The sequence below is a fragment of the Neolamprologus multifasciatus genome, chromosome 2 (assembly GCF_963576455.1).
Source record: "Neolamprologus multifasciatus chromosome 2, fNeoMul1.2, whole genome shotgun sequence".
Lineage (NCBI taxonomy): Eukaryota > Metazoa > Chordata > Actinopteri > Cichliformes > Cichlidae > Neolamprologus > Neolamprologus multifasciatus.
The window spans coordinates 26,807,117-26,832,467 of record NC_140440.1 but is presented as its reverse complement, the minus strand read 5'-3'; the positions used below and the strand labels follow the sequence as shown (position 1 = coordinate 26,832,467).

General features: G+C 37.8%; 2 protein-coding genes and 1 long non-coding RNA gene across 4 annotated transcripts in view; 2 read left to right on the top strand and 1 right to left on the bottom strand.

Annotated features, from left to right (window-relative positions):
• The first annotated feature begins 2,874 nt into the window (after positions 1–2,874).
• LOC146524527 (histone-lysine N-methyltransferase set-1-like) lies at positions 2,875–19,209 on the top strand. 2 transcript variants are annotated; one of them, XM_085180147.1, is made up of 10 exons: positions 2,913–3,015; positions 3,675–3,819; positions 4,070–4,229; positions 4,365–4,557; positions 5,499–5,555; positions 14,204–14,260; positions 17,092–17,148; positions 17,555–17,620; positions 17,916–18,017; positions 18,139–19,209. In XM_085180147.1, exons 2-10 carry the CDS (start codon positions 3,699–3,701, stop codon positions 18,658–18,660), a joined length of 1,335 nt encoding a protein of 444 aa, XP_085036273.1. In that variant the 5' UTR covers positions 2,913–3,015; positions 3,675–3,698; the 3' UTR covers positions 18,661–19,209. The 2 variants fall into 2 exon arrangements, with proteins under 2 accessions (XP_085036282.1, XP_085036273.1); XM_085180156.1 differs by lacking the exons at positions 17,092–17,148; positions 17,555–17,620; positions 17,916–18,017; positions 18,139–19,209 and adding exons at positions 11,231–11,287; positions 12,406–12,462 and having other exon boundaries at positions 2,875–3,819; positions 13,029–16,816.
• Positions 16,842–25,351, bottom strand: part of LOC146524511 (uncharacterized) — a 476,239-nt gene continuing 467,729 nt past the window's right edge. The window contains exon 2 of the long non-coding RNA XR_014877214.1: positions 16,842–17,211. This is a non-coding gene — a long non-coding RNA (uncharacterized LOC146524511). The remainder of the gene's footprint in view (positions 17,212–25,351) is intronic.
• Positions 19,339–23,784, top strand: LOC146524526 (uncharacterized). Its single transcript, XM_085180026.1, has 3 exons — positions 19,339–20,184; positions 20,288–20,458; positions 23,185–23,784. The coding sequence occupies exons 1-3, from the start codon at positions 19,410–19,412 to the stop codon at positions 23,469–23,471; spliced, it is 1,233 nt and encodes a 410-aa protein (XP_085036152.1). The 5' UTR covers positions 19,339–19,409; the 3' UTR covers positions 23,472–23,784.

Sequence of the window (25,351 nt, the reverse complement as noted above, 5' to 3'; positions counted from 1 at the left end):
AAGTTCAACATGCATAAAGAAGGCTGACACTGTTCTGGAACTACCTTTTGAGCCCTGGTACTGGGGGCAAAAAGGAGTTAGATCCCGTTTAATCAGCTGTAAGACAAGCTGACTAATATTAAGTCCTGGCATACATGGTATCCATAGAGACCTGTGAATCTCAGCTAAACGCTCATATTATCCATTTCTACCATTTCTACAACCACCAAACACAAACACAAAAGCAGTTACACCATTTCATGAAATGTCAGTAAACAAACACAGTGGAGCCTCATCAGCACGGAGCCTCAGCTAACCAAACAAACAATACATGGTTTTGAAAAGAAAGCTCTTACAGATTCCAGAACTGCAAGCTTCGTCACACTCTGACCAAAAATCAACGAACCAGCCGTAAAATCAGACCACAATATTTTTACGATCAATAATCAGTAACGTTATAATTGGACTTTGCTTGTTGTTTCCAATGTTTAAACATCTATATTGGACTACAGAATGTTTCCTTCTCCCACAATGCCTTGGAGCTGTTTACTACTTTTTAAAAAATTATCATTTTCTGCCCAGTTACAGACATTTGATTGGACCAGGGTGAGGTCACGCATTTTTTTTTGGCCTTGCAACTTCTGATTGGTGGGACTGACGTGACCATGGCCATATTACTGTGATTTTATTAGCTCAAACAATTAAAAAGAGATGTCAATCAACACAAATCGGACAATAGAAGCCGAAGTTACAGCCCCTCTGAATTTAGAGGGAAACCTTTTTAGGTATGTAAATAAAGTTAAATCATTTCTGTTCAATACCTAAGAAATTTCAACTCACAAAAGGTGCCAAAATGTGCCAAATACCTGGCTTTCTATTCCTTTAAAGTGCTGTAATTTTTCACTGTTTTACTTCAGAAGTAGTCATCTTTGCACAGATAATGTTAATACGTTGATTACTGTCTTGGTGCATGCTCAAACATCCAGGTAAGTAATTCTTGATTATATGGCTTACTGTTTATATGAACAGGGTGTACATTTAAGTCCAATTTTCTGTATGATCAACATGGATCAACTGTAACATCTCAAATTTTCTGGCTTTGATGCTCAACCTGTTGGTAGGCAGCTCTGAACACCACATCCAGAACAACTTGTCGAGAAGGTGAGAGATGCCATTATGGAGGCAGATGAAACAATGGTCTTGTACAATGTTGCACCTCTTACTTCACTTGTGTTCCAGTCACTGAAGAATAGGTAGTTCATAACTTGTACATGGAAGGAGTGGAAAAGAGATCTTTGTTATCCTACCCTGGAACACCACCAAGTCATTGGTTCAGGTATGTGGATGACACCTAGCTGAAAATCAAATCTCAGGATGTACCACAAGTAATGGATCACATTAACTCAGTGGATTAACACATCAAATTCACCAGGGAGGATATGAGTGATAAAACGTTTCTCCCATTGAAAATGCTACGTCCAGAAGAACTTAATCAACCTTTTGGGATTTACTTATCTGGATGATCGAGCATGCATCAAGACATGCAAATAGCAGTTTTTCCCATAAAAAAAAGTAACCCATTCTACTGCATTGACCTGTATACACATGTTCAAAGGTGAACTCTTTTGATATCATTGTACACAGCATTTTTTGGAGAGATTTGTTCTCCACATCACCCTCAAAAACACTGTGCAAAAAGAAAAGTTTGTACATGGAGACACTATGGTGGGGGCTGTCTTACACCATAAGGTAGTGGTAGACTTTATTTAATTGTAGGATAAATGAATGGAGAAGTGTACCTGGACAGTTGTTCAAAAGAATCTGAAGAAAAGACAAGTGTGGATTTTCAGGCAAGACAATAATCCCAATCACAGAGGATAGAAAACTTTCAATTGGATTGAGAGAAATAAACCAATTATGAGCCCTCTGGTAACCTGATTTGCTTTGTATTCCCAAAGCGAGAGCTGTGTTTGCATTCTTGACACAAAGCTGAAGTTGTTCCCAGGGAAGGTTAAACTCTGCCTAGGCTGACCTTTGTCACGGATTCTGTTGGTGGTTTTCATGGATGAAATGGTGTCTGGTTTGTGAACCTTGGGGTCTCATCTTTGGAAAATGACATGGTACTTCAGGCTTCTTAAGGCCATGACCTTCAGTGTGCACTAGAGTGGTTTGCAGCTGAGTGTGAAGCGGCTGTGATTAGAGTTAGCTCCTCTAGGTCTATGGTACTGTGCAGAGCTCTGTCATCTGAGGGGTGCTTGAAAGAGAGACACTGCTCCACCACATCAAAATGACCAGGATGCCTACTGGGTGCCTCCCTGGGCATATTCCACTGACTGGGATCTCTCTGGGGAAGATCTAGAGCTTGTTGGAGAGACTAAGATAAAGTGTTTATTACCTAATTTAAGTCTTTACATATTTTAGACTGTTTTTAAACATAGAAAATAGTGTGAAATAAAATGCAGCAAAACAAAAAAACTTATAATACTAGAACATTTAAAAGGTAAAAGTGATACTTAAATTAACAGTGGAATAGTAAGGCATCTCTTATATTTCTCATTTGACAATTTTATTCACTGTGTACAAAACCCCGAACATTAGTTCCTCTATACTTTATAGCAAGGAAACTGAGAAATTACATTTAGAAATTGATTTAATTTTTGCAGATTAATATATTGATTTTTTTTTAAAATTTTGATAAGTTAAACAGTGATTAAAATAATAATTAATTAAATTAATAATTAAAATAATACTGAACTGACTGATTGAACATCTTTAAGTGCATAATCATAATCTTGCCATTAGGCTTTGCAAAAAGCGTTGGTTTCTCCGATTTTTTTTTTTTTTTTTAGATATGTGGGCGGGGCGGGGCAGGGTGTGGCAAGCGCCTGCCGGTAGGCGGGTTGGAGGCGCGCGAAAGGGAGAGGCGCGAAGGAGAGGCGCGAAAGAAGAGGCGGGTGGGGGAGGGTCACAATAGCTTTAGATTGCAGTCATCGAGGTGACCATCGGAGAGCAGCAGCGCATGGAGCAGCTTTAAAGGTATGAAAATTAGCTTAAGACATTTAGTTTGTTATTGCCATGCCTTTAGGTTTCTGCTGAAAAGGAAATTACACGACAAAAAGAAATGTCAGCATTTTCTGTCTGAATGTAAGAAAGTTATTTCAAGATGAATGCTGATATTGGTTAGCTAGGTGTGCCCTTGATAAAGCCCAAACGAGCTAACATTGAAATCAGAGTAATAAAATGTAAGGGGGGAATGATAACAAGACAATTTTCTCCAGATCGCTGATTTTTGCTGTCTTGTGAACAGCATTAGCGTGGTGACATTTTTTTGTTAGCTGTTTTCGTGGTGGCCTCGACACCAGCTTGAGTTTTTTTTTTTTCTTGACACCAGCCTGAGTTCGAGTCCTTTGCCCAGTGTCTTCCCCCTCTCTTTCTGCCCCGCTTTCCTGCCATTCTTTACTGAGTCAATCGAATAAAACAGAAAAAAGCCAAGAAAAAGTACAAATGTTAAATTTCAGTGTAATCTTTAATGTAATCATGAGATTTGATAGTGTGCTTTAGTAATTAACAAATATTTTTAATAATTTATCAAATATTTATATTTTATCATAAGCGTTTAAGAAAAGGCATACTGTATTTTAATTTGGAGTTGGTGAACACATGGAATAATTAGGTCTTTAAATCTCTTTTTACAGAAAAGAAATCTTGCATTTGATATTATGATGGAAACATCAGGTAGAAGAAGGAAAAGAGTTAATCCTCAACATGATGCAGAACACTATATTAAGCTGAAAACTGACAAGACTGGTCTAACAGAGCAATTCATCAGCCCATGCAAAGGTATAGTGTAATTTGTGCATTTTGATAATTACAGCAGGCATAATCAGTAACACTTTGCTCCTGTATGCAAATTAGACATTTAGTACTGATAACCTTGCTCATGTCATTTGCATTTATCAAGTGTTTATGTTATAGTTTTTTAATAGGCTGTGTAAAGAAGAGTAACTTTATTCATAAGTTTTAAAATGTCTTACAATTGGTGGAAACGTTTTTTTTTTTTAAACTAGAGCAATATTTTCTTCTTTTAAAGGTCGTGGTGTAATTGCCTCACAGTTTTTCAAACAGGGGGAATTTGTTCTTGAATACTGTGGAGAACTTTGCAAAGCAGATCCTTATCTTGAAAAAAACAAGTTCAATGATACGGTGGAAGTGTTCTTATTTGATTTCAAATGGAAAGGAACCTCTTGGTGGTAAGACAATATTTCATGTTACAGTGTATTTTGGATCTATGCTATACTTAATACACTACTACAAATATCTATTTATGTAACATGCCACACAGTATGTTGATTTACTCTATTGTTGATGCGATTTTTTTCTTCAAGCATTGATGCTTCTGTTGAAGACAAGTCATTAGGAAGGCTTGTGAATGATGACCACCGAAGGCCTAGCTGTAAGATGAAAACAGTTGAAGTTGAAGGAAGGCCACATCTTTGCCTGTTTGCCTTACGTGACATTGACCCAGGAGAAGAAATAACTTATGACTACGGGAAAGCTGACTGGCCTTGGCGCAAGATGGTAAACTATTGCATTGCACTATTGCTGCACATGATGTCAAATAAGTCTAACTATATTTGATTTTGGCCCAAAGATATCACATAAACTGTACTGTTAAAACAGCTTAAATTTTAAACCTCTTTTTAAATGGTAAATGGTAAATGGCCTGTATTTATATAGCGCTTTACTAGTCCCTAAGGACCCCAAAGCGCTTTACATATCCAGTCATCCACCCATTCACACACACATTCATACACTGGTGATGGCAAGCTACATTGTAGCCACAGCCACCCTGGGGCGCACTGACAGAGGCGAGGCTGCCGGACACTGGCGCCACCGGGCCCTCTGACCACCACCAGTAGGCAACGGTGGCAACCAGTAAGAGGTTTAAGTTTTTCTTAAACCTCTTCAGAACATGGTGTTTTTATTTTTGAGTTGAAATACAAAGTATGTTTTGTATTTCGATGAGATAATAGTATTTAATATCAGTGAATATACTCGTATGGTGGGGTGTGGTCTGTGGGGCCGCTGCATTGGCTCATCACGCTGTCCTTGCATTAAAGCCTGTACTGGGTCCTTACTGACTTGTTGTTGTCATTTTGTACAGGACACCACTGAAGAGCTGCTTCTGTGTTTGTTTGTTGAGACGACAACCAGAAATAAAAATGTTGAGGGGTGGGGAGGAGGGGTTGAGCCACCTTGTCGGTCTTTTTATTTCTGGTTGTTGTCTCAACACACACAGCTTTTCAGCAGTGTCCTGCACATAATGTGTTCTCATCAGTATCTAATGAGTATCTTATGAGTAGCCTTAGTTCAGTTTGCCATTTACTGTCCTCACTTAGGTTAAAGCAGAGTGTATTTGTGTTAGAAACGTCCCCAAAAGTTATAAGTGTGAGGCCTAATGATGACTGTAGTTGGTGATGTTTTTGTAGTTGTAAGTGAAGTCATGTCTCTGTTTTCAGGATAAGTCTACTCTTGAGATCAGCAGCCAAACCGGCGATCTTGAACACTGCACTCAGGTAAGTGTTACGTTCTCATCAGTATCTTATGAGTAGCCTTAGTTCAGTTTGCCATTTACTGTCCTCACTTAGGTTAAAGCAGAGTGTATTTGATCCCCTCTATGGTGTGGTGTATAGGTAAGGAGATTCACATATGTACTACCTCCTGTTACCCTTGTACCATTTTGGGCCCCATTGACTCCCATTATAATCACATATTTTCCATATACTGTAATCCTGACATGTGATAAGGCTTTTCTCGTGAATACCTAATGGATCTAAGCCTCTGCCTTCAAAATAAAGGAAAAATAGGTTTTGGATCAAATGAGCACAATATTAGGTACAGCACCACCATAGACACTTTCAGTGGTTTTGAATGCAGGACATGGTTATCTTACCTTGCAAAATACATGGTAATAAAACGGCTAATCACCATAAAATAGTCTTGATGTAGTGGAACTGATATAAGAGATTGGTGTGAATGTGATTGAGAATATATATATACTGTGTGTGTGTGTCGGTGGCAAACAAAACGGCCCGTAGAGCCGCCTCCTTGAAGTGAACAACTGAAGCCTGCCCCGTTTTTTTTTCCTTTCTCTAAATCTCTCTAAATGTTTGTTTTTTTTTTTGCTTCACTCTGCACATGAGCCTTGTGTTTGCTCTGAGCAGCGAGGGGACGAATGCAAAAGCAGCCACGTGTTTGTTGGGCAGAGGGGGGAGGAGCAGTTGTTACACTCCCAGTGGCACATCAACAGAGCTGGAGGGAGAGAGAGAGAGATCCTTCTCCATCTTATTGGATTCAAGTGCACATTTGAAGTCTGACAATAGTTTGCAGCTTTGTCTTACTAGTCATTTCTACACAGACACCATGAAATGCACAGATGCGGGCACGCACAACACGAAGCACACGGTCAATTTAGGGGAGCCTTAGGTTAAAGCAGAGTGTATTTGTGTTAGAAACGTCCCCAAAAGTTATAAGTGTGAGGCCTAATGATGACTGTAGTTGGTGATGTTTTTGTAGTTGTAAGTGAAGTCATGTCTCTGTTTTCAGGATAAGTCTACTCTTGAGATCAGCAGCCAAACCGGCAATCTTGAACACTGCACTCAGGTAAGTGTTATGTTCTCATCAGTATCTTATGAGTAGCCTTAGTTCAGTTTGCCATTTACTGTCCTCACTTAGGTTAAAGCAGAGTGTATTTGTGTTAGAAACGTCCCCAAAAGTTATAAGTGTGAGGCCTAATGATGACTGTAGTTGATGATGTTTTTGTAGTTGTTAGTAGGGGTGGGTTTTAATAATTGATTCATTGATTACAATCGATTCTGGCTTGGATAACGTGATATCGATTCATTAAAATCCAGAATCGATTTTTTTTTATATGTATTTTGCCCAAAATCATCCTCCATCTTATTGGATTCAATTTCACATTTGAAGTCTGTGAGAATAGTTTGCAGCCTTGTCTTATTAGTCATTTCTACACAGACTCCATGAAATGCACAGATGCGGGCACGCACAACACGAAGCACACGGTCAATTTAGGGGAGCCTTAGGTTAAAGCAGAGTGTATTTGTGTTAGAAATGGTGTTACTGGTGTTTTTAAAAGTTATGTTTGACTTTATGACTTTCTGTGTCGTTTCTGGGATGCTTAGGACTAAAATTGCACTGCTAGAAATAGTTTATTTTGATGCATATGCTGCTTTTTTTGCAAATTTGCACTATAATATTTATTTTCATTTTTCCTGCAGTGTATAAAAATTGGTGTATTTCAAAAATAAAACTATGAAGACACTCAAAATAAATTTCCTGTGGTGGGAAACTATTTTGTGCAACTTTTTTGTATTTACAGTTTTGAGGGATAAGCCTCTTAAATTTCTCTAACTAGAAATATATGTTAAAAACAAAAACGATTTTCAATTTTTTTGTAGTTTATTGCACTTTTTTGCAATTTATGTAATTACTATGCACTTAATTCATACATATTATTAAAATCTGGGCTATAATGGTTGTATTGATGTATAGCAACTTGAAATGCTCCCAAAAATGGCTCCACAGCATGTAAAAATATAATATAAGCTCTGGCGGACTTGGTTCTATGGTAGGTCTTAAAGGGTTAAAGCAGAGTGTATTTGTGTTAGAAACGTCCCCAAAAGTTATAAGTGTGAGGCCTAATGATGACTGTAGTTGATGATGTTTTTGTAGTTGTTAGTAGGGGTGGGTTTTAATAATTGATTCATTGATTAAAATCGATTCTGGCTTGGATAACGTGATATCGATTCATTAAAATCCAGAATCGATTTTTTTTTTTTATATAAATGTATTTTGCCCAAAATCATCCTCCATCTTATTGGATTCAATTTCACATTTGAAGTCTGTGAGAATAGTTTGCAGCCTTGTCTTATTAGTCATTTCTACACAGACACCATGAAATGCACAGATGCGGGCACGCACAACACGAAGCACACGGTCAATTTAGGGGAGCCTTAGGTTAAAGCAGAGTGTATTTGTGTTAGAAACGTCCCCAAAAGTTATAAGTGTGAGGCCTAATGATGACTGTAGTTGGTGATGTTTTTGTAGTTGTAAGTGAAGTCATGTCTCTGTTTTCAGGATAAGTCTACTCTTGAGATCAGCAGCCAAACCGGCAATCTTGAACACTGCACTCAGGTAAGTGTTATGTTCTCATCAGTATCTTATGAGTAGCCTTAGTTCAGTTTGCCATTTACTGTCCTCACTTAGGTTAAAGCAGAGTGTATTTGTGTTAGAAACGTCCCCAAAAGTTATAAGTGTGAGGCCTAATGATGACTGTAGTTGATGATGTTTTTGTAGTTGTTAGTAGGGGTGGGTTTTAATAATTGATTCATTGATTACAATCGATTCTGGCTTGGATAACGTGATATCGATTCATTAAAATCCAGAATCGATTTTTTTTATATGTATTTTGCCCAAAATCATCCTCCATCTTATTGGATTCAATTTCACATTTGAAGTCTGTGAGAATAGTTTGCAGCCTTGTCTTATTAGTCATTTCTACACAGACTCCATGAAATGCACAGATGCGGGCACGCACAACACGAAGCACACGGTCAATTTAGGGGAGCCTTAGGTTAAAGCAGAGTGTATTTGTGTTAGAAATGGTGTTACTGGTGTTTTCAAAAGTTATGTTTGACTTTATGACTTTCTGTGTCGTTTCTGGGATGCTTAGGACTAAAATTGCACTGCTAGAAATAGTTTATTTTGATGCATATGCTGCTTTTTTTGCAAATTTGCACTATAATATTTATTTTCATTTTTCCTGCAGTGTATAAAAATTGGTGTATTTCAAAAATAAAACTATGAAGACACTCAAAATAAATTTCCTGTGGTGGGAAACTATTTTGTGCAACTTTTTTGTATTTACAGTTTTGAGGGATAAGCCTCTTAAATTTCTCTAACTAGAAATATATGTTAAAAACAAAAACGATTTTCAATTTTTTTGTAGTTTATTGCACTTTTTTGCAATTTATGTAATTACTATGCACTTAATTCATACATATTATTAAAATCTGGGCTATAATGGTTGTATTGATGTATAGCAACTTGAAATGCTCCCAAAAATGGCTCCACAGCATGTAAAAATATAATATAAGCTCTGGCGGACTTGGTTCTATGGTAGGTCTTAAAGGGTTAAAGCAGAGTGTATTTGTGTTAGAAACGTCCCCAAAAGTTATAAGTGTGAGGCCTAATGATGACTGTAGTTGATGATGTTTTTGTAGTTGTTAGTAGGGGTGGGTTTTAATAATTGATTCATTGATTAAAATCGATTCTGGCTTGGATAACGTGATATCGATTCATTAAAATCCAGAATCGATTTTTTTTATATGTATTTTGCCCAAAATCATCCTCCATCTTATTGGATTCAATTTCACATTTGAAGTCTGTGAGAATAGTTTGCAGCCTTGTCTTATTAGTCATTTCTACACAGACACCATGAAATGCACAGATGCGGGCACGCACAACACGAAGCACACGGTCAATTTAGGGGAGCCTTAGGTTAAAGCAGAGTGTATTTGTGTTAGAAACGTCCCCAAAAGTTATAAGTGTGAGGCCTAATGATGACTGTAGTTGGTGATGTTTTTGTAGTTGTAAGTGAAGTCATGTCTCTGTTTTCAGGATAAGTCTACTCTTGAGATCAGCAGCCAAACCGGCAATCTTGAACACTGCACTCAGGTAAGTGTTATGTTCTCATCAGTATCTTATGAGTAGCCTTAGTTCAGTTTGCCATTTACTGTCCTCACTTAGGTTAAAGCAGAGTGTATTTGTGTTAGAAACGTCCCCAAAAGTTATAAGTGTGAGGCCTAATGATGACTGTAGTTGATGATGTTTTTGTAGTTGTTAGTAGGGGTGGGTTTTAATAATTGATTCATTGATTACAATCGATTCTGGCTTGGATAACGTGATATCAATTCATTAAAATCCAGAATCGATTTTTTTTTATATGTATTTTGCCCAAAATCATCCTCCATCTTATTGGATTCAATTTCACATTTGAAGTCTGTGAGAATAGTTTGCAGCCTTGTCTTATTAGTCATTTCTACACAGACTCCATGAAATGCACAGATGCGGACACGCACAACACGAAGCACACGGTCAATTTAGGGGAGCCTTAGGTTAAAGCAGAGTGTATTTGTGTTAGAAATGGTGTTACTGGTGTTTTTAAAAGTTATGTTTGACTTTATGACTTTCTGTGTCGTTTCTGGGATGCTTAGGACTAAAATTGCACTGCTAGAAATAGTTTATTTTGATGCATATGCTGCTTTTTTTGCAAATTTGCACTATAATATTTATTTTCATTTTTCCTGCAGTGTATAAAAATTGGTGTATTTCAAAAATAAAACTATGAAGACACTCAAAATAAATTTCCTGTGGTGGGAAACTATTTTGTGCAACTTTTTTGTATTTACAGTTTTGAGGGATAAGCCTCTTAAATTTCTCTAACTAGAAATATATGTTAAAAACAAAAACGATTTTCAATTTTTTTGTAGTTTATTGCACTTTTTTGCAATTTATGTAATTACTATGCACTTAATTCATACATATTATTAAAATCTGGGCTATAATGGTTGTATTGATGTATAGCAACTTGAAATGCTCCCAAAAATGGCTCCACAGCATGTAAAAATATAATATAAGCTCTGGCGGACTTGGTTCTATGGTAGGTCTTAAAGGGTTAAAGCAGAGTGTATTTGTGTTAGAAACGTTCCCAAAAGTTATAAGTGTGAGGCCTAATGATGACTGTAGTTGATGATGTTTTTGTAGTTGTTAGTAGGGGTGGGTTTTAATAATTGATTCATTGATTAAAATCGATTCTGGCTTGGATAACGTGATATCGATTCATTAAAATCCAGAATTGATTTTTTTTTTTTTATATAAATGTATTTTGCCCAAAATCATCCTCCATCTTATTGGTTTCAATTTCACATTTGAAGTCTGTGAGAGTAGTTTGCAGCCTTGTCTTACTAGTCATTTCTACACAGACACCATGAAATGCACAGACGCGGGCACGCACAACACGAAGCACACGGTCAATTTAGGGGAGCCTTAGGTTAAAGCAGAGTGTATTTGTGTTAGAAACGTCCCCAAAAGTTATAAGTGTGAGGCCTAATGATGACTGTAGTTGATGATGTTTTTGTAGTTGTAAGTGAAGTCATGTCTCTGTTTTCAGGATAAGTCTACTCTTGAGATCAGCAGCCAAACCGGCGATCTTGAACACTGCACTCAGGTAAGTGTTACGTTCTCATCAGTATCTTATGAGTAGCCTTAGTTCAGTTTGCCATTTACTGTCCTCACTTAGGTTAAAGCAGAGTGTATTTGTGTTAGAAACGTCCCCAAAAGTTATAAGTGTGAGGCCTAATGATGACTGTAGTTGATGATGTTTTTGTAGTTGTTAGTAGGGGTGGGTTTTAATAATTGATTCATTGATTACAATCGATTCTGGCTTGGATAACGTGATATCGATTCATTAAAATCCAGAATCGATTTTTTTTATATGTATTTTGCCCAAAATCATCCTCCATCTTATTGGATTCAATTTCACATTTGAAGTCTGTGAGAATAGTTTGCAGCCTTGTCTTATTAGTCATTTCTACACAGACTCCATGAAATGCACAGATGCGGGCACGCACAACACGAAGCACACGGTCAATTTAGGGGAGCCTTAGGTTAAAGCAGAGTGTATTTGTGTTAGAAACGGTGTTACTGGTGTGTTCAAAAGTTATGTTTGACTTTATGACTTTCTGTGTCGTTTCTGGGATGCTTAGGACTAAAATTGCACTGCTGGAAATAGTTTATTTTGATGCATATGCTGCTTTTTTTGCAAATTTGCACTATAATATTTATTTTCATTTTTCCTGCAGTGTATAAAAATTGGTGTATTTCAAAAATAAAACTATGAAGACACTCAAAATAAATTTCCTGTGGTGGGAAACTATTTTGTGCAACTTTTTTGTATTTACAGTTTTGAGGGATAAGCCTCTTAAATTTCTCTAACTAGAAATATATGTTAAAAACAAAAACGATTTTCAATTTTTTTGTAGTTTATTGCACTTTTTTGCAATTTATGTAATTACTATGCACTTAATGCAGACATATTATTAAAATCTGGGCTATAATGGTTGTATTGATGTATAGCAACTTGAAATGCTCCCAAAAATGGCTCCACAGCATGTAAAAATATAATATAAGCTCTGGCGGACTTGGTTCTATGGTAGGTCTTAAAGGGTTAAAGCAGAGTGTATATGTGTTAGAAACGGCCCCAAAAGTTATAAGTGTGAGGCCTAATGATGACTGTAGTTGGTGATGTTTTTGTAGTTGTAAGTGAAGTCATGTCTCTGTTTTCAGGATAAGTCTACTCTTGAGATCAGCAGCCAAACCGGCGATCTTGAACACTGCACTCAGGTAAGTGTTACGTTCTCATCAGTATCTTATGAGTAGCCTTAGTTCAGTTTGCCATTTACTGTCCTCACTTAGGTTAAAGCAGAGTGTATTTGTGTTAGAAACGTTCCCAAAAGTTATAAGTGTGAGGCCTAATGATGACTGTAGTTGATGATGTTTTTGTAGTTGTTAGTAGGGGTGGGTTTTAATAATTGATTCATTGATTAAAATCGATTCTGGCTTGGATAACGTGATATCGATTCATTAAAATCCAGAATTGATTTTTTTTTTTATATAAATGTATTTTGCCCAAAATCATCCTCCATCTTATTGGTTTCAATTTCACATTTGAAGTCTGTGAGAATAGTTTGCAGCCTTGTCTTACTAGTCATTTCTACACAGACACCATGAAATGCACAGACGCGGGCACGCACAACACGAAGCACACGGTCAATTTAGGGGAGCCTTAGGTTAAAGCAGAGTGTATTTGTGTTAGAAACGTCCCCAAAAGTTATAAGTGTGAGGCCTAATGATGACTGTAGTTGATGATGTTTTTGTAGTTGTAAGTGAAGTCATGTCTCTGTTTTCAGGATAAGTCTACTCTTGAGATCAGCAGCCAAACCGGCGATCTTGAACACTGCACTCAGGTAAGTGTTACGTTCTCATCAGTATCTTATGAGTAGCCTTAGTTCAGTTTGCCATTTACTGTCCTCACTTAGGTTAAAGCAGAGTGTATTTGTGTTAGAAACGTCCCCAAAAGTTATAAGTGTGAGGCCTAATGATGACTGTAGTTGATGATGCTTTTGTAGTTGTTAGTAGGGGTGGGTTTTAATAATTGATTCATTGATTACAATCGATTCTGGCTTGGATAACGTGATATCGATTCATTAAAATCCAGAATCGATTTTTTTTTATATGTATTTTGCCCAAAATCATCCTCCATCTTATTGGATTCAATTTCACATTTGAAGTCTGTGAGAATAGTTTGCAGCCTTGTCTTATTAGTCCTTTCTACACAGACTCCATGAAATGCACAGATGCGGGCACGCACAACACGAAGCACACGGTCAATTTAGGGGAGCCTTAGGTTAAAGCAGAGTGTATTTGTGTTAGAAACGGTGTTACTGGTGTTTTTAAAAGTTATGTTTGACTTTATGACTTTCTGTGTCGTTTCTGGGATGCTTAGGACTAAAATTGCACTGCTGGAAATAGTTTATTTTGATGCATATGCTGTTTTTTTGCAAATTTGCACTATAATATTTATTTTCATTTTTCCTGCAGTGTATAAAAATTGGTGTATTTCAAAAATAAAACTATGAAGACACTCAAAATAAATTTCCTGTGGTGGGAAACTATTTTGTGCAACTTTTTTGTATTTACAGTTTTGAGGGATAAGCCTCTTAAATTTCTCTAACTAGAAATATATGTTAAAAACAAAAACGATTTTCAATTTTTTTGTAGTTTATTGCACTTTTTTGCAATTTATGTAATTACTATGCACTTAATGCAGACATATTATTAAAATCTGGGCTATAATGGTTGTATTGATGTATAGCAACTTGAAATGCTCCCAAAAATGGCTCCACAGCATGTAAAAATATAATATAAGCTCTGGCGGACTTGGTTCTATGGTAGGTCTTAAAGGGTTAAAGCAGAGTGTATTTGTGTTAGAAACGTCCCCAAAAGTTATAAGTGTGAGGCCTAATGATGACTGTAGTTGGTGATGTTTTTGTAGTTGTAAGTGAAGTCATGTCTCTGTTTTCAGGATAAGTCTACTCTTGAGATCAGCAGCCAAACCGGCGATCTTGAACACTGCACTCAGGTAAGTGTTACGTTCTCATCAGTATCTTATGAGTAGCCTTAGTTCAGTTTGCCATTTACTGTCCTCACTTAGGTTAAAGCAGAGTGTATTTGATCCCCTCTATGGTGTGGTGTATAGGTAAGGAGATTCACATATGTACTACCTCCTGTTACCCTTGTACCATTTTGGGCCCCATTGACTCCCATTATAATCACATATTTTCCATATACTGTAATCCTGACATGTGATAAGGCTTTTCTCGTGAATACCTAATGGATCTAAGCCTCTGCCTTCAAAATAAAGGAAAAATAGGTTTTGGATCAAATGAGCACAATATTAGGTACAGCACCACCATAGACACTTTCAGTGGTTTTGAATGCAGGACATGGTTATCTTACCTTGCAAAATACATGGTAATAAAACGGCTAATCACCATAAAATAGTCTTGATGTAGTGGAACTGATATAAGAGATTGGTGTGAATGTGATTGAGAATATATATATATACTGTGTGTGTGTGTCGGTGGCAAACAAAACGGCCCGTAGAGCCGCCTCCTTGAAGTGAACAACTGAAGCCTGCCCCGTTTTTTTTTTCCTTTCTCTAAATCTCTCTAAATGTTTGTTTTTTTTTTGCTTCACTCTGCACATGAGCCTTGTGTTTGCTCTGAGCAGCGAGGGGACGAATGCAAAAGCAGCCACGTGTTTGTTGAGCAGAGGGGGGAGGAGCAGTCGTTACACTCCCAGTGGCACATCAACAGAGCTGGAGGGAGAGAGAGAGAGATCCTTCTCCATCTTATTGGATTCAAGTGCACATTTGAAGTCTGACAATAGTTTGCAGCTTTGTCTTACTAGTCATTTCTACACAGACACCATGAAATGCACAGACGCGGGCACGCACAACACGAAGCACACGGTCAATTTAGGGGAGGCTTAGGTTAAAGCAGAGTGTATATGTGTTAGAAACGTCCCCAAAAGTTATAAGTGTGAGGCCTAATGATGACTGTAGTTGGTGATGTTTTTGTAGTTGTAAGTGAAGTCATGTCTCTGTTTTCAGGATAAGTCTACTCTTGAGATCAGCAGCCAAACCGGCGATCTTGAACACTGCACTCAGGTAAGTGTTACGTTCTCATCAGTATCTTATGAGTAGCCTTAGTTCAGTTTGCCATTTACTGTCCTCACTTAGGTTAAAGCAGAGTGTATTTGTGTTAGAAACGTTCCCAAAAGTTATAAGTGTGAGGCCTAATGATGACTGTAGTTGATGATGTTTTTGTAGTTGTTAGTAGGGGTGGGTTTTAATAATTGATTCATTGATTACAATCGATTCTGGCTTGGATAACGTGATATCGATTCATTAAAATCCAGAATCGATTTTTTTTATATGTATTTTGCCCAAAATCATCCTCCATCTTATTGGATTCAATTTCACATTTGAAGTCTGTGAGAATAGTTTGCAGCCTTGTCTTATTAGTCATTTCTACACAGACTCCATGAAATGCACAGATGCGGGCACGCACAACACGAAGCACACGGTCAATTTAGGGGAGCCTTAGGTTAAAGCAGAGTGTATTTGTGTTAGAAACGGTGTTACTGGTGTTTTCAAAAGTTATGTTTGACTTTATGACTTTCTGTGTCGTTTCTGGGATGCTTAGGACTAAAATTGCACTGCTGGAAATAGTTTATTTTGATGCATATGCTGCTTTTTTTGCAAATTTGCACTATAATATTTATTTTCATTTTTCCTGCAGTGTATAAAAATTGGTGTATTTCAAAAATAAAACTATGAAGACACTCAAAATAAATTTCCTGTGGTGGGAAACTATTTTGTGCAACTTTTTTGTATTTACAGTTTTGAGGGATAAGCCTCTTAAATTTCTCTAACTAGAAATATATGTTAAAAACAAAAACGATTTTCAATTTTTTTGTAGTTTATTGCACTTTTTTGCAATTTATGTAATTACTATGCACTTAATGCAGACATATTATTAAAATCTGGGCTATAATGGTTGTATTGATGTATAGCAACTTGAAATGCTCCCAAAAATGGCTCCACAGCATGTAAAAATATAATATAAGCTCTGGCGGACTTGGTTCTATGGTAGGTCTTAAAGGGTTAAAGCAGAGTGTATATGTGTTAGAAACGTCCCCAAAAGTTATAAGTGTGAGGCCTAATGATGACTGTAGTTGGTGATGTTTTTGTAGTTGTAAGTGAAGTCATGTCTCTGTTTTCAGGATAAGTCTACTCTTGAGATCAGCAGCCAAACCGGCGATCTTGAACACTGCACTCAGGTAAGTGTTACGTTCTCATCAGTATCTTATGAGTAGCCTTAGTTCAGTTTGCCATTTACTGTCCTCACTTAGGTTAAAGCAGAGTGTATTTGTGTTAGAAACGTTCCCAAAAGTTATAAGTGTGAGGCCTAATGATGACTGTAGTTGATGATGTTTTTGTAGTTGTTAGTAGGGGTGGGTTTTAATAATTGATTCATTGATTAAAATCGATTCTGGCTTGGATAACGTGATATCGATTCATTAAAATCCAGAATCGATTTTTTTTTTTTATATAAATGTATTTTGCCCAAAATCATCCTCCATCTTATTGGTTTCAATTTCACATTTGAAGTCTGTGAGAATAGTTTGCAGCCTTGTCTTATTAGTCATTTCTACACAGACTCCATGAAATGCACAGATGCGGGCACGCACAACACGAAGCACACGGTCAATTTAGGGGAGCCTTAGGTTAAAGCAGAGTGTATTTGTGTTAGAAACGTCCCCAAAAGTTATAAGTGTGAGGCCTAATGATGACTGTAGTTGGTGATGTTTTTGTAGTTGTAAGTGAAGTCATGTCTCTGTTTTCAGGATAAGTCTACTCTTGAGATCAGCAGCCAAACCGGCGATCTTGAACACTGCACTCAGGTAAGTGTTACGTTCTCATCAGTATCTTATGAGTAGCCTTAGTTCAGTTTGCCATTTACTGTCCTCACTTAGGTTAAAGCAGAGTGTATTTGTGTTAGAAACGTCCCCAAAAGTTATAATTGTGAGGCCTAATAATAATAACAACAGTCGATCATATTTGTCAAAGCTGAACCCAGGGCAAACTAAGCTAAATTAGTGGTTTTAGCTAACAGCTACAATAAGCATAACAGTTACTGTTAGGCTGTCATTTGTTTACATGATGCTTTTTCTTATACATGAAATACATTTATTACCTAACTAATTTAACAAAGTTCTGTCCATACAAGTACTGTGTAATTGAAAACTCAAAGATTGTTTATTATTGTTAAATATGTCTGCTATATAATGAATTTCTGTATCTTCATAGCCACTACATTATTCTGATGATTTCTCCTTGGAGAGGACCAGGGAAACTCTGGAAAATGCACAGAAGGTAGCTGAAGTATTGGTAACAAGTCTTTGAATTTAAACAAGTACACTGCTTTGCAGTTTAGGTTTGTTTTAATATTAATTTTCATATCCCTCTTAAAAAAATACCCTATGCAACCTTTTTTTCTAAATGACATATAATTTTTTTTTCAGTAATTCCAGTGTTGAATTTTATGCTATAACCAGTATTACTTTTACAGTTCAATATTTCCTTATTTGGTTTTATAGATATCAAAAATATGTTGTAATAATATGATACTTTTAGAAACTCCGTTTTTGTTTTTTGTCCATCGTTTAAGGCTGCAGTTCCTCCTATAGTTGCCACAACATCATTACTTCAACCAGCATCTGAGAATTGCTTCGTTGAATACTCAAAAAAGAGGTCCTCAAGACAAAAACAGGTGGAAAATGTTTAATATACATGTTTTATTTATCTTTAAATGGCTCTAACTTTTAATCTGTCACAAAAAATACTTCTATCATGTCTTAAAACTTAAAGAGATGTTATTTTTTTCCCCCAAGGTCTCAACATATACAGAAACGTCTTCTGATGAATCCGATCACACAGACTATAGTGATGTTGATTATGTTCCAGACACTGAAGGAAGTTCCTCTCAGCTAGATGAAGATGAACCTCTTTATCCAACTGCACAGAAGTCTCTGCCTTCTCTGCAATACCCTGATTTATCTCCACAAAAACTAGATAATTATTCAGAAATTTTAAATAAAGGGAATGGTGCCACAACTTTTAAGAAGAGGATCTCAAAAACTCCAAGAAAGAGAAAGCTCTCGTCCCACAGTGCAACAAATAGCAATGAAAGTACACCGAAGAAAAGCAGAACTGAACAGATTTTGGACTCAAAGTGTTACCACCTTCAAAGTCTGGAAGTCGCCGTGTGTATGATAAGAGAAACTATTGTTTGTTTTGTCTCCAACCTACATCAAAAATTGCACGACACCTGGAGACTGTACATAAAAATAAGGAAGAGGTTGCTCGTGCATTTCAATATCCCAAAAATTCAAGAGAGAGACGCAATAGGTTGAACATCCTTAGAAGACGTGGAAATTTTGCCCATAATGCCAGTGTTGTGAAGAGGGGGGCTGGTGAGCTACAGGCCTGCTATAGACCAAAGAAATCCACAGAGGGCATTAATTACATTCATTGTTATCACTGCCAGGGACTCTATTCTAAGAAAACACTGTGGAAGCACATGAGAATATGCCCAGCAAAGAAAGAAAGTGAAGAAAACTCCCAGAGTGGGAAGCAGTGGGTTCGATCCAAATGTGCACTGAAAACTGCTGTTGCTCGTGACATTGGAGAGGGCTTGAAAACTGTGATTTCCTGCATGAAATATGACGAGGTAACTCAATTAATCCAAAATGACCAACTTCTTCTTCAGTTTGGACAGCACCTTTATGATCTAAATGGTTCAAGAAAGAACAGACATGACTACATAAGGTAAAGGCTTAGGGAACTTGGGCGACTGCTGCTTATAGCTCAGAAGAATACCCCCATTCAAAAAGCAGAGGAACTGATTTATCCTGCAAACTTCAACCATTTGATATCTGCAGTGAAAGAGGTGGCTGGGTACAGTCCTGAAAGAAATACGTTCCAGAAACCTACCTTAGCTCTAAAAATTGGCAACAATCTGGGAATTATCTGTGAGCTTGTAGAGACTGACAATTTGTCCTTAGAAGACAGAGACTCAAGCCTTGTGCAATTTGCCAGAGAATTTAAGGCTATCAAAAATTTTAGATGGAAGGGACTGATCACCAGAGGTGCAACAACAACCATGAAGGAGTCTAAGTGGAATGCACCACAGATTTTACCTTTAACAGATGATGTCAAATGCTTGGATCGCCATATGGAGACTGTTAAAAGCGGTGCGGAAAGAATGCTGAGGTTGACTCCAACTCCATACAGCTATGCAATGCTTGCCAAAGTGACACTTGCTCAAGTGATCATTTTTAACAGAAGAAGCGAAGGAGAGGTATCAAGAATGGAGGTGTCCACCTTTAAAGACAGAAAAAAGTCAGAAATCAATATGGACATGGCTGCTTGTCTGACCTCACTTGAGAAAAAAATGTGTGATTTCTTCACCAGAGTAGAAATCCGTGGAAAACGAGGGAGAGGAGTTCCTATTCTCCTAAAACCATCAATGGTCTCTGCAATGGAGCTCCTTGTGAAAACTCGTGAATCTTGTGGCGTCCCCAAAGAGAACATTTACATGTTTGCTAGACCAGGAGCTTTATCTGCCTATCGAGGAAGAGACTGTATCCAAATGTTTGCAAAGGAGAGTGGAGCAAAACACCCTGAAATCTTAACATCAACAAGGCTCCGAAAACATATCGCAACAATGTTGCAGGTGCTTAATCTTCAAGAAAATGAAGCAGATCAACTAGCAGACTTTCTGGGTCATGACATACGTGTGCACAGGCAGTATTACCGGTTGCCTCAGGGAACACTTCAGCTTGCTAAGATGAGCAAATTGCTTTTGGCACTGGAGAATGGAACTGTTTCAAATTATAAAGGCCAAACACTTGATGATATTGAAATTGACCCTGAAGGTAAGAGTGTAAATTTTATTAGGATGCTCTAAAATATAATAATTTATTATTATTTTTAATTATTAAATGCTCTGGCGGTGTTTTATTTTCATTTAACCTTTAGAAAAAGTTGATCTGGAAAATTCAGATAACTCAAGCGATGAGAGTGAGCCTCTTCAATCAGCTCTGGAGGCAATAAAAACACCAGAGAATGAGACAATGGATCAGGATGGAGACAGAGGGCCAGGGACGTCTTCATCTCCAAGGACTTCTTTCAGTCCTCCCTTGAAAAACGGTACCGACCAATTTGTTTTGGCATAAACATAAACTTTATACATTGGCACAGAAAAATAAATATGGTTCAGTGAATTAATGAAGTGAAAAGGTGATGGGTCATGTGGTTATAAATGATTAAGTTTAGTTTAATTTCACCACTACTGAGGAAATTTTTGATGGTGACGATCATCAACTCGGCGAACAAATAATTTGAAATTCATCCAATATGCACGATTTTGCTTTTACTTTGAACAGGCTTGTGCCTACCTTTAAATCTTTTTAGACCGGTCTGTTGTCCGCCTCATATCAGATCATACCTTAAGCAGTGTTGGGAAGGTTACTTTTAAAATGTATTCCATTACAGATCACAGAATACATGCCCCAAAATGTATTCTGTTACGTATTCCGTTACTTTACTCAATGACAGTAACGTATTCTGAATACTTTGGATTACTTAATATATTATCATGTTTTTTACAACTACGTGAATGTACTATTGCTGTGTGATTTATTACTATTACTGAAGGTCCGCGGCTCTGAACCGTAGTAAAGGGACCTCTGACTAATACGGCGGGGTCCGTGTCGGCTCATAGCCAAAAAATAGCTTTACTTTGTTGTGTGGGTCAACTTTTCTTGCGAGAGACAGAGAGAGGCGTTGAAAGGCTGCTCCAACGGAACTTATTGTTTTCGGAGCAAAACACGAACACAGTGTACAGTCGAGTCTTAATAGCTTACTTACAACTGGGCTCGTCAGGCTCTCTTCTTGGCTGCAGTGGTTATTATTATATTTACATGCTTCCAGCTCCCGTTATTGCTCGATGACAGCTCGTACTTTTCCACTCACCTTTTTCTCCCTCCTCTTGCTCACAGACACATAACGTGTTTGGCGGTCCATTCTCCCTGCAACACAGACTACACTGCCCATGAGGCTACATTCTTTAGAGCTATACCTGTAGCGTTCTGCCTGTTAGCTTAGCACAACAACAACAAAAAGGCGCTCTCTCACCCAGGAAACACACAGGTCGTGTCCAAATTCATGGGCTGCATCCTCCTGAGGCCGCATTTGTAGACCGATTACGTCACAGCAACGCACCAAAGGCTGTCCAAATTCATAGACTCCTCCGAATGCAGCCGACAAATGCGTCCTCCTTTTCCCCAAATTTGAAGGATGGGTCGGGTGTGTCCTTCGTGGCCCACCATATCCCAGAATTCATAGCGCGGCCCAGCCAATTCCAGTTTCCAGCAATGGCGGCCGCTACTAAGTTTTAAAATTACTCTTATTATTCTTTCTGAGTCACAAAATAAACTTTTAACATATATTAAGGTGAGAAAGTAGCTGTGTATACTTCAAATATCTGCTCGGTTTATCAAGATATCGCATATTTGCAAAAGTGCTTCGATGTTTTCGGAGACGTCTGTTACCCACCAGCTCGATAGCTAGGGAGCTCGAGGGTTACTGAAGCCGCAGAGAACAGCACAACTCCCAGCACATCATTTTCAGATCACCGCGGACTTTCGCTACTCAGGTTAAACGTGATATATAAGTCACTTAGACAACCTAAAGATGTTATTGTTGGGCTTTTTTCAGTGTTTTATTTGTTCGTGAGTAAATCGGTTTGGCTGAGATTAAAGTTATTAGATTAGATAAAATAAAACTTTATTAATCCCCCGGGTGGTTTTCACACAGCTGAATAAATGTCAAATAGAAAACTGATTAAACCAAAGTGTGAGACGGTCGAGAATTTACTCCAGTGTCCTGTTATATTTTAGATAGCAAGGAGCAGACGGCCGAGTTTATTAAACTCCACCGAGACAGCGGTGACGCTAGTCAGAAGGCTGGACCGTCACATTTCACAGCCGTTTACTTCCGGCCTACCCGACCTTCTGAGGACCCGGCCCACGTAGACCGCAAAGGCTGGGTCCTCAGGAGGATGCAGCTCATGAATTTGGACACGACCACAGTCGCAGAGAGAGAGAGAGCGTCACCCTGTAACCATGGCAACCGTAACGCTGCCGTCTGGAACAACAGAACGTAGCTGTCAAACAAAACCCAAACAGTCCTCTTTAGTCCTGACTCACCACAATATGAAACAGGAAAGTACCGCAGTGTAATCCATTTATTTCAACAAAGTAACTGTATTCTAAATACCACCTTTTTAAACGGTAACTGTAACGGAACACAGTTGCTCATATTTTGTATTTTAAATACGTAACGGCGGTACATGTATTCCGTTACTCCCCAACACTGACCTTAAGGTCCAAATTAATCCTCTCAGCCGCAAAAGAACCCGGGTCACGGCACCAATTATTAAATTCAGTTCTTTGTATTCTTTTAACGGCTCAAAGTGGTCTAACTCAAAAAATGATCTTTAATTTTACATTTTCCGGAAAATGGAGACTAAGCACACAGACATCAGCTCAAGTCTGAAGCAGCAGCAGGCAGTCTGGTTATTTATATACTTCCTCTAGACGTCACGCACACTTTAAGTTTCGATCAAACACTCTACTTAGTTTCACTTTCTGCCTGCAGCTCATATGCTCTGCAAAAGCATGCAGTTTCCTATCAGCCTGCGACCTAGTTTACACTCAACGCTGGCCCTCTCTTATACGTAAAACAATATAATCAGCAAATAAGCACTAAGAATATATATTAAATACATGACATTCATTGAGTAGAGGAGGAAAACATTTGATATTGAAAAGGTTTTAAGCAGTGTATTGATGTCTGTTTTCTTTTCTTCAAAGGCAGCCGAGGTAACGCCAAATGTAAGTGGGAAGATCATGAGGTACGTGCAGTTGAAAGACACATGATGCGTTTCATCAACACATGCAAGGTGCCTCAGAAGCTGGACTGCACTCAATGCATCAATGCAGAACCCTATGCACTGAAAGACAGAAACTGGACTGGGGTAAAAAATTATGTTAGAAATCGCATTACTGCCTTAAAAAAAAAAAGCTTGTGCAAAGGACTGAGGGCTGTTTGTGATTTCAGTGAGTTAAAATTTCCTGTTTCTCTGGTAAAATGGTTCTGAAGATGTTTTGAAGACGTTGCACTCAAAAAATTTCAGGTTCAGTAAGCAGGTGTAATTTTGTTGCCTACAACCTTTTCTCATTCTGAGAGGAAAAAAAACTTTTCAAGTTGACATTTTTTTCTTAACATGGTTTTCATTGTGTCCACTTCACACTCTATGAAATGTATTTGGAATCAAAGTTTTTTACATTTGCAGGTAGAAGCACTTAATGAATTGTTGTCTATTTTGTTGTTTCTTTGTTGCTGCAAGTTCCTGTGTATACATGAAGTGCATGTAAATTGCTAAAAACAACACGGTAGGAATAAAAGAATCAGAATATTTAAATGGTTCTGTGGCACAATAAGTTGTGATTTCTTTCATAATAAGTAATGACCTGACTTTGAAGTTCTGGCAAATCCATTGGATTCTGTCAAGTTAGCAAACCTAATTGCAATGAATATTGTTAGGTAGGGTAGAAAAAGATGACTTTTAACATTGTGACACTGAGCAGCAGCAGCATACTAAAACATTTCTAGATGGTTAAATCATAACATTACCTTGTACTTACTTTGATGAAGTAATAATCGCAAAATTGAAGTAAAATTGTTTGATTATGTGTGTATTGCTGAAGACCCCAAATGGAAGTAACGACCCCAAAAGTGGCATAACATAATTTGTGTATGCGTGTATTGCTGAAGACCCAAAAGGTAAGTATGGTCCCCAAAACTGACATAAAATAACTTGTGTATGTGTGTGTTGCTGAAGACCCCAAATGGAAGTAAGGTCCCCAAAAGTGGCATAAAATAGTTTGTGTATGTGTGTGTTGCTGAAGACCCCAAATGGAAGTAAGGTCCCCAAAAGTGGCATAAAATAGTTTGTGTATGTGTGTGTTGCTGAAGACCCCAAATGGAAGTAAGGTCCCCAAAAGTGGCATAAAATAGTTTGTTTATCTGTGTATCGCTGAAGACCCCAAAAGGGACATTAAAAATCCCCAGTCCCCAATGTGAGGGTAAAAATACTGTCTGAACAAATGTTGCTTAAAATGAAAATCTCAAGTGATTTTTTATTTCTGTGGTCTTGAAGGAGTAAAACTGAGTTGCCAGCTTGCTTCTAAACCATACAGAAAGTGGTGTCCCCAAAGGGTGGGAGTTAAGATGTGCGACCCCAAATGGGACTTAAGCGAGTATGTGTGTGTGTGTGTGTGCGTGTGTGCTTTGTGGACATGCACATGCTCAGCTAATCCAGCACTGGCTGGGCCAATTGTCCATCAGATGACAGCTTGCATGTCAGAGTCTGTGTATGGATTAATTTGGCTTTTATTGTGTGCTTCAGTGGGCAGAGGTCACGAATAACATCATTTGCGGAGCCACGTCGCTTTGTATCTGGAAATGATTTCCAAAGCATTGGTCTTAATCAGTGGAATACAAATAGATTACAGATAAGCAGACATTTAAGTGAGGCATTCATCTGTTCTCCACCAGCAAGGGAATCGGAATTAAATCACCTCCTGTTTAAATATAAAGGCAGTCATAAAAAAGGATATTAAGATGAGAAGGAGCGCAATGAACGGTGGCGCCTACAAAACAACAACAAGAAAACAGTAATTATAACTGCTGAAAATGGCACCAAAGACAGCTAATAATCTGGGCTGTTGAAGAAGATCTGGAGGAGATTAGAAAATCTCTCCATGAAGGATGATCTCAATAAAGTGACCAAACAACAAGATGTGTTGACTGCACTGATAGACGTCATTAAACAGCTCAAGAAGGCTGTTAAAGAGCTGGGAAAAAAGCAAAGTTTATAATATTTAGTCAGATAAACAGATAATCTGTTTGAATCTGTTTGAAACAAGAGACATAAAACATGAACTCGGAGGAAAAGGAAAGTTCAAAAAATCAAAG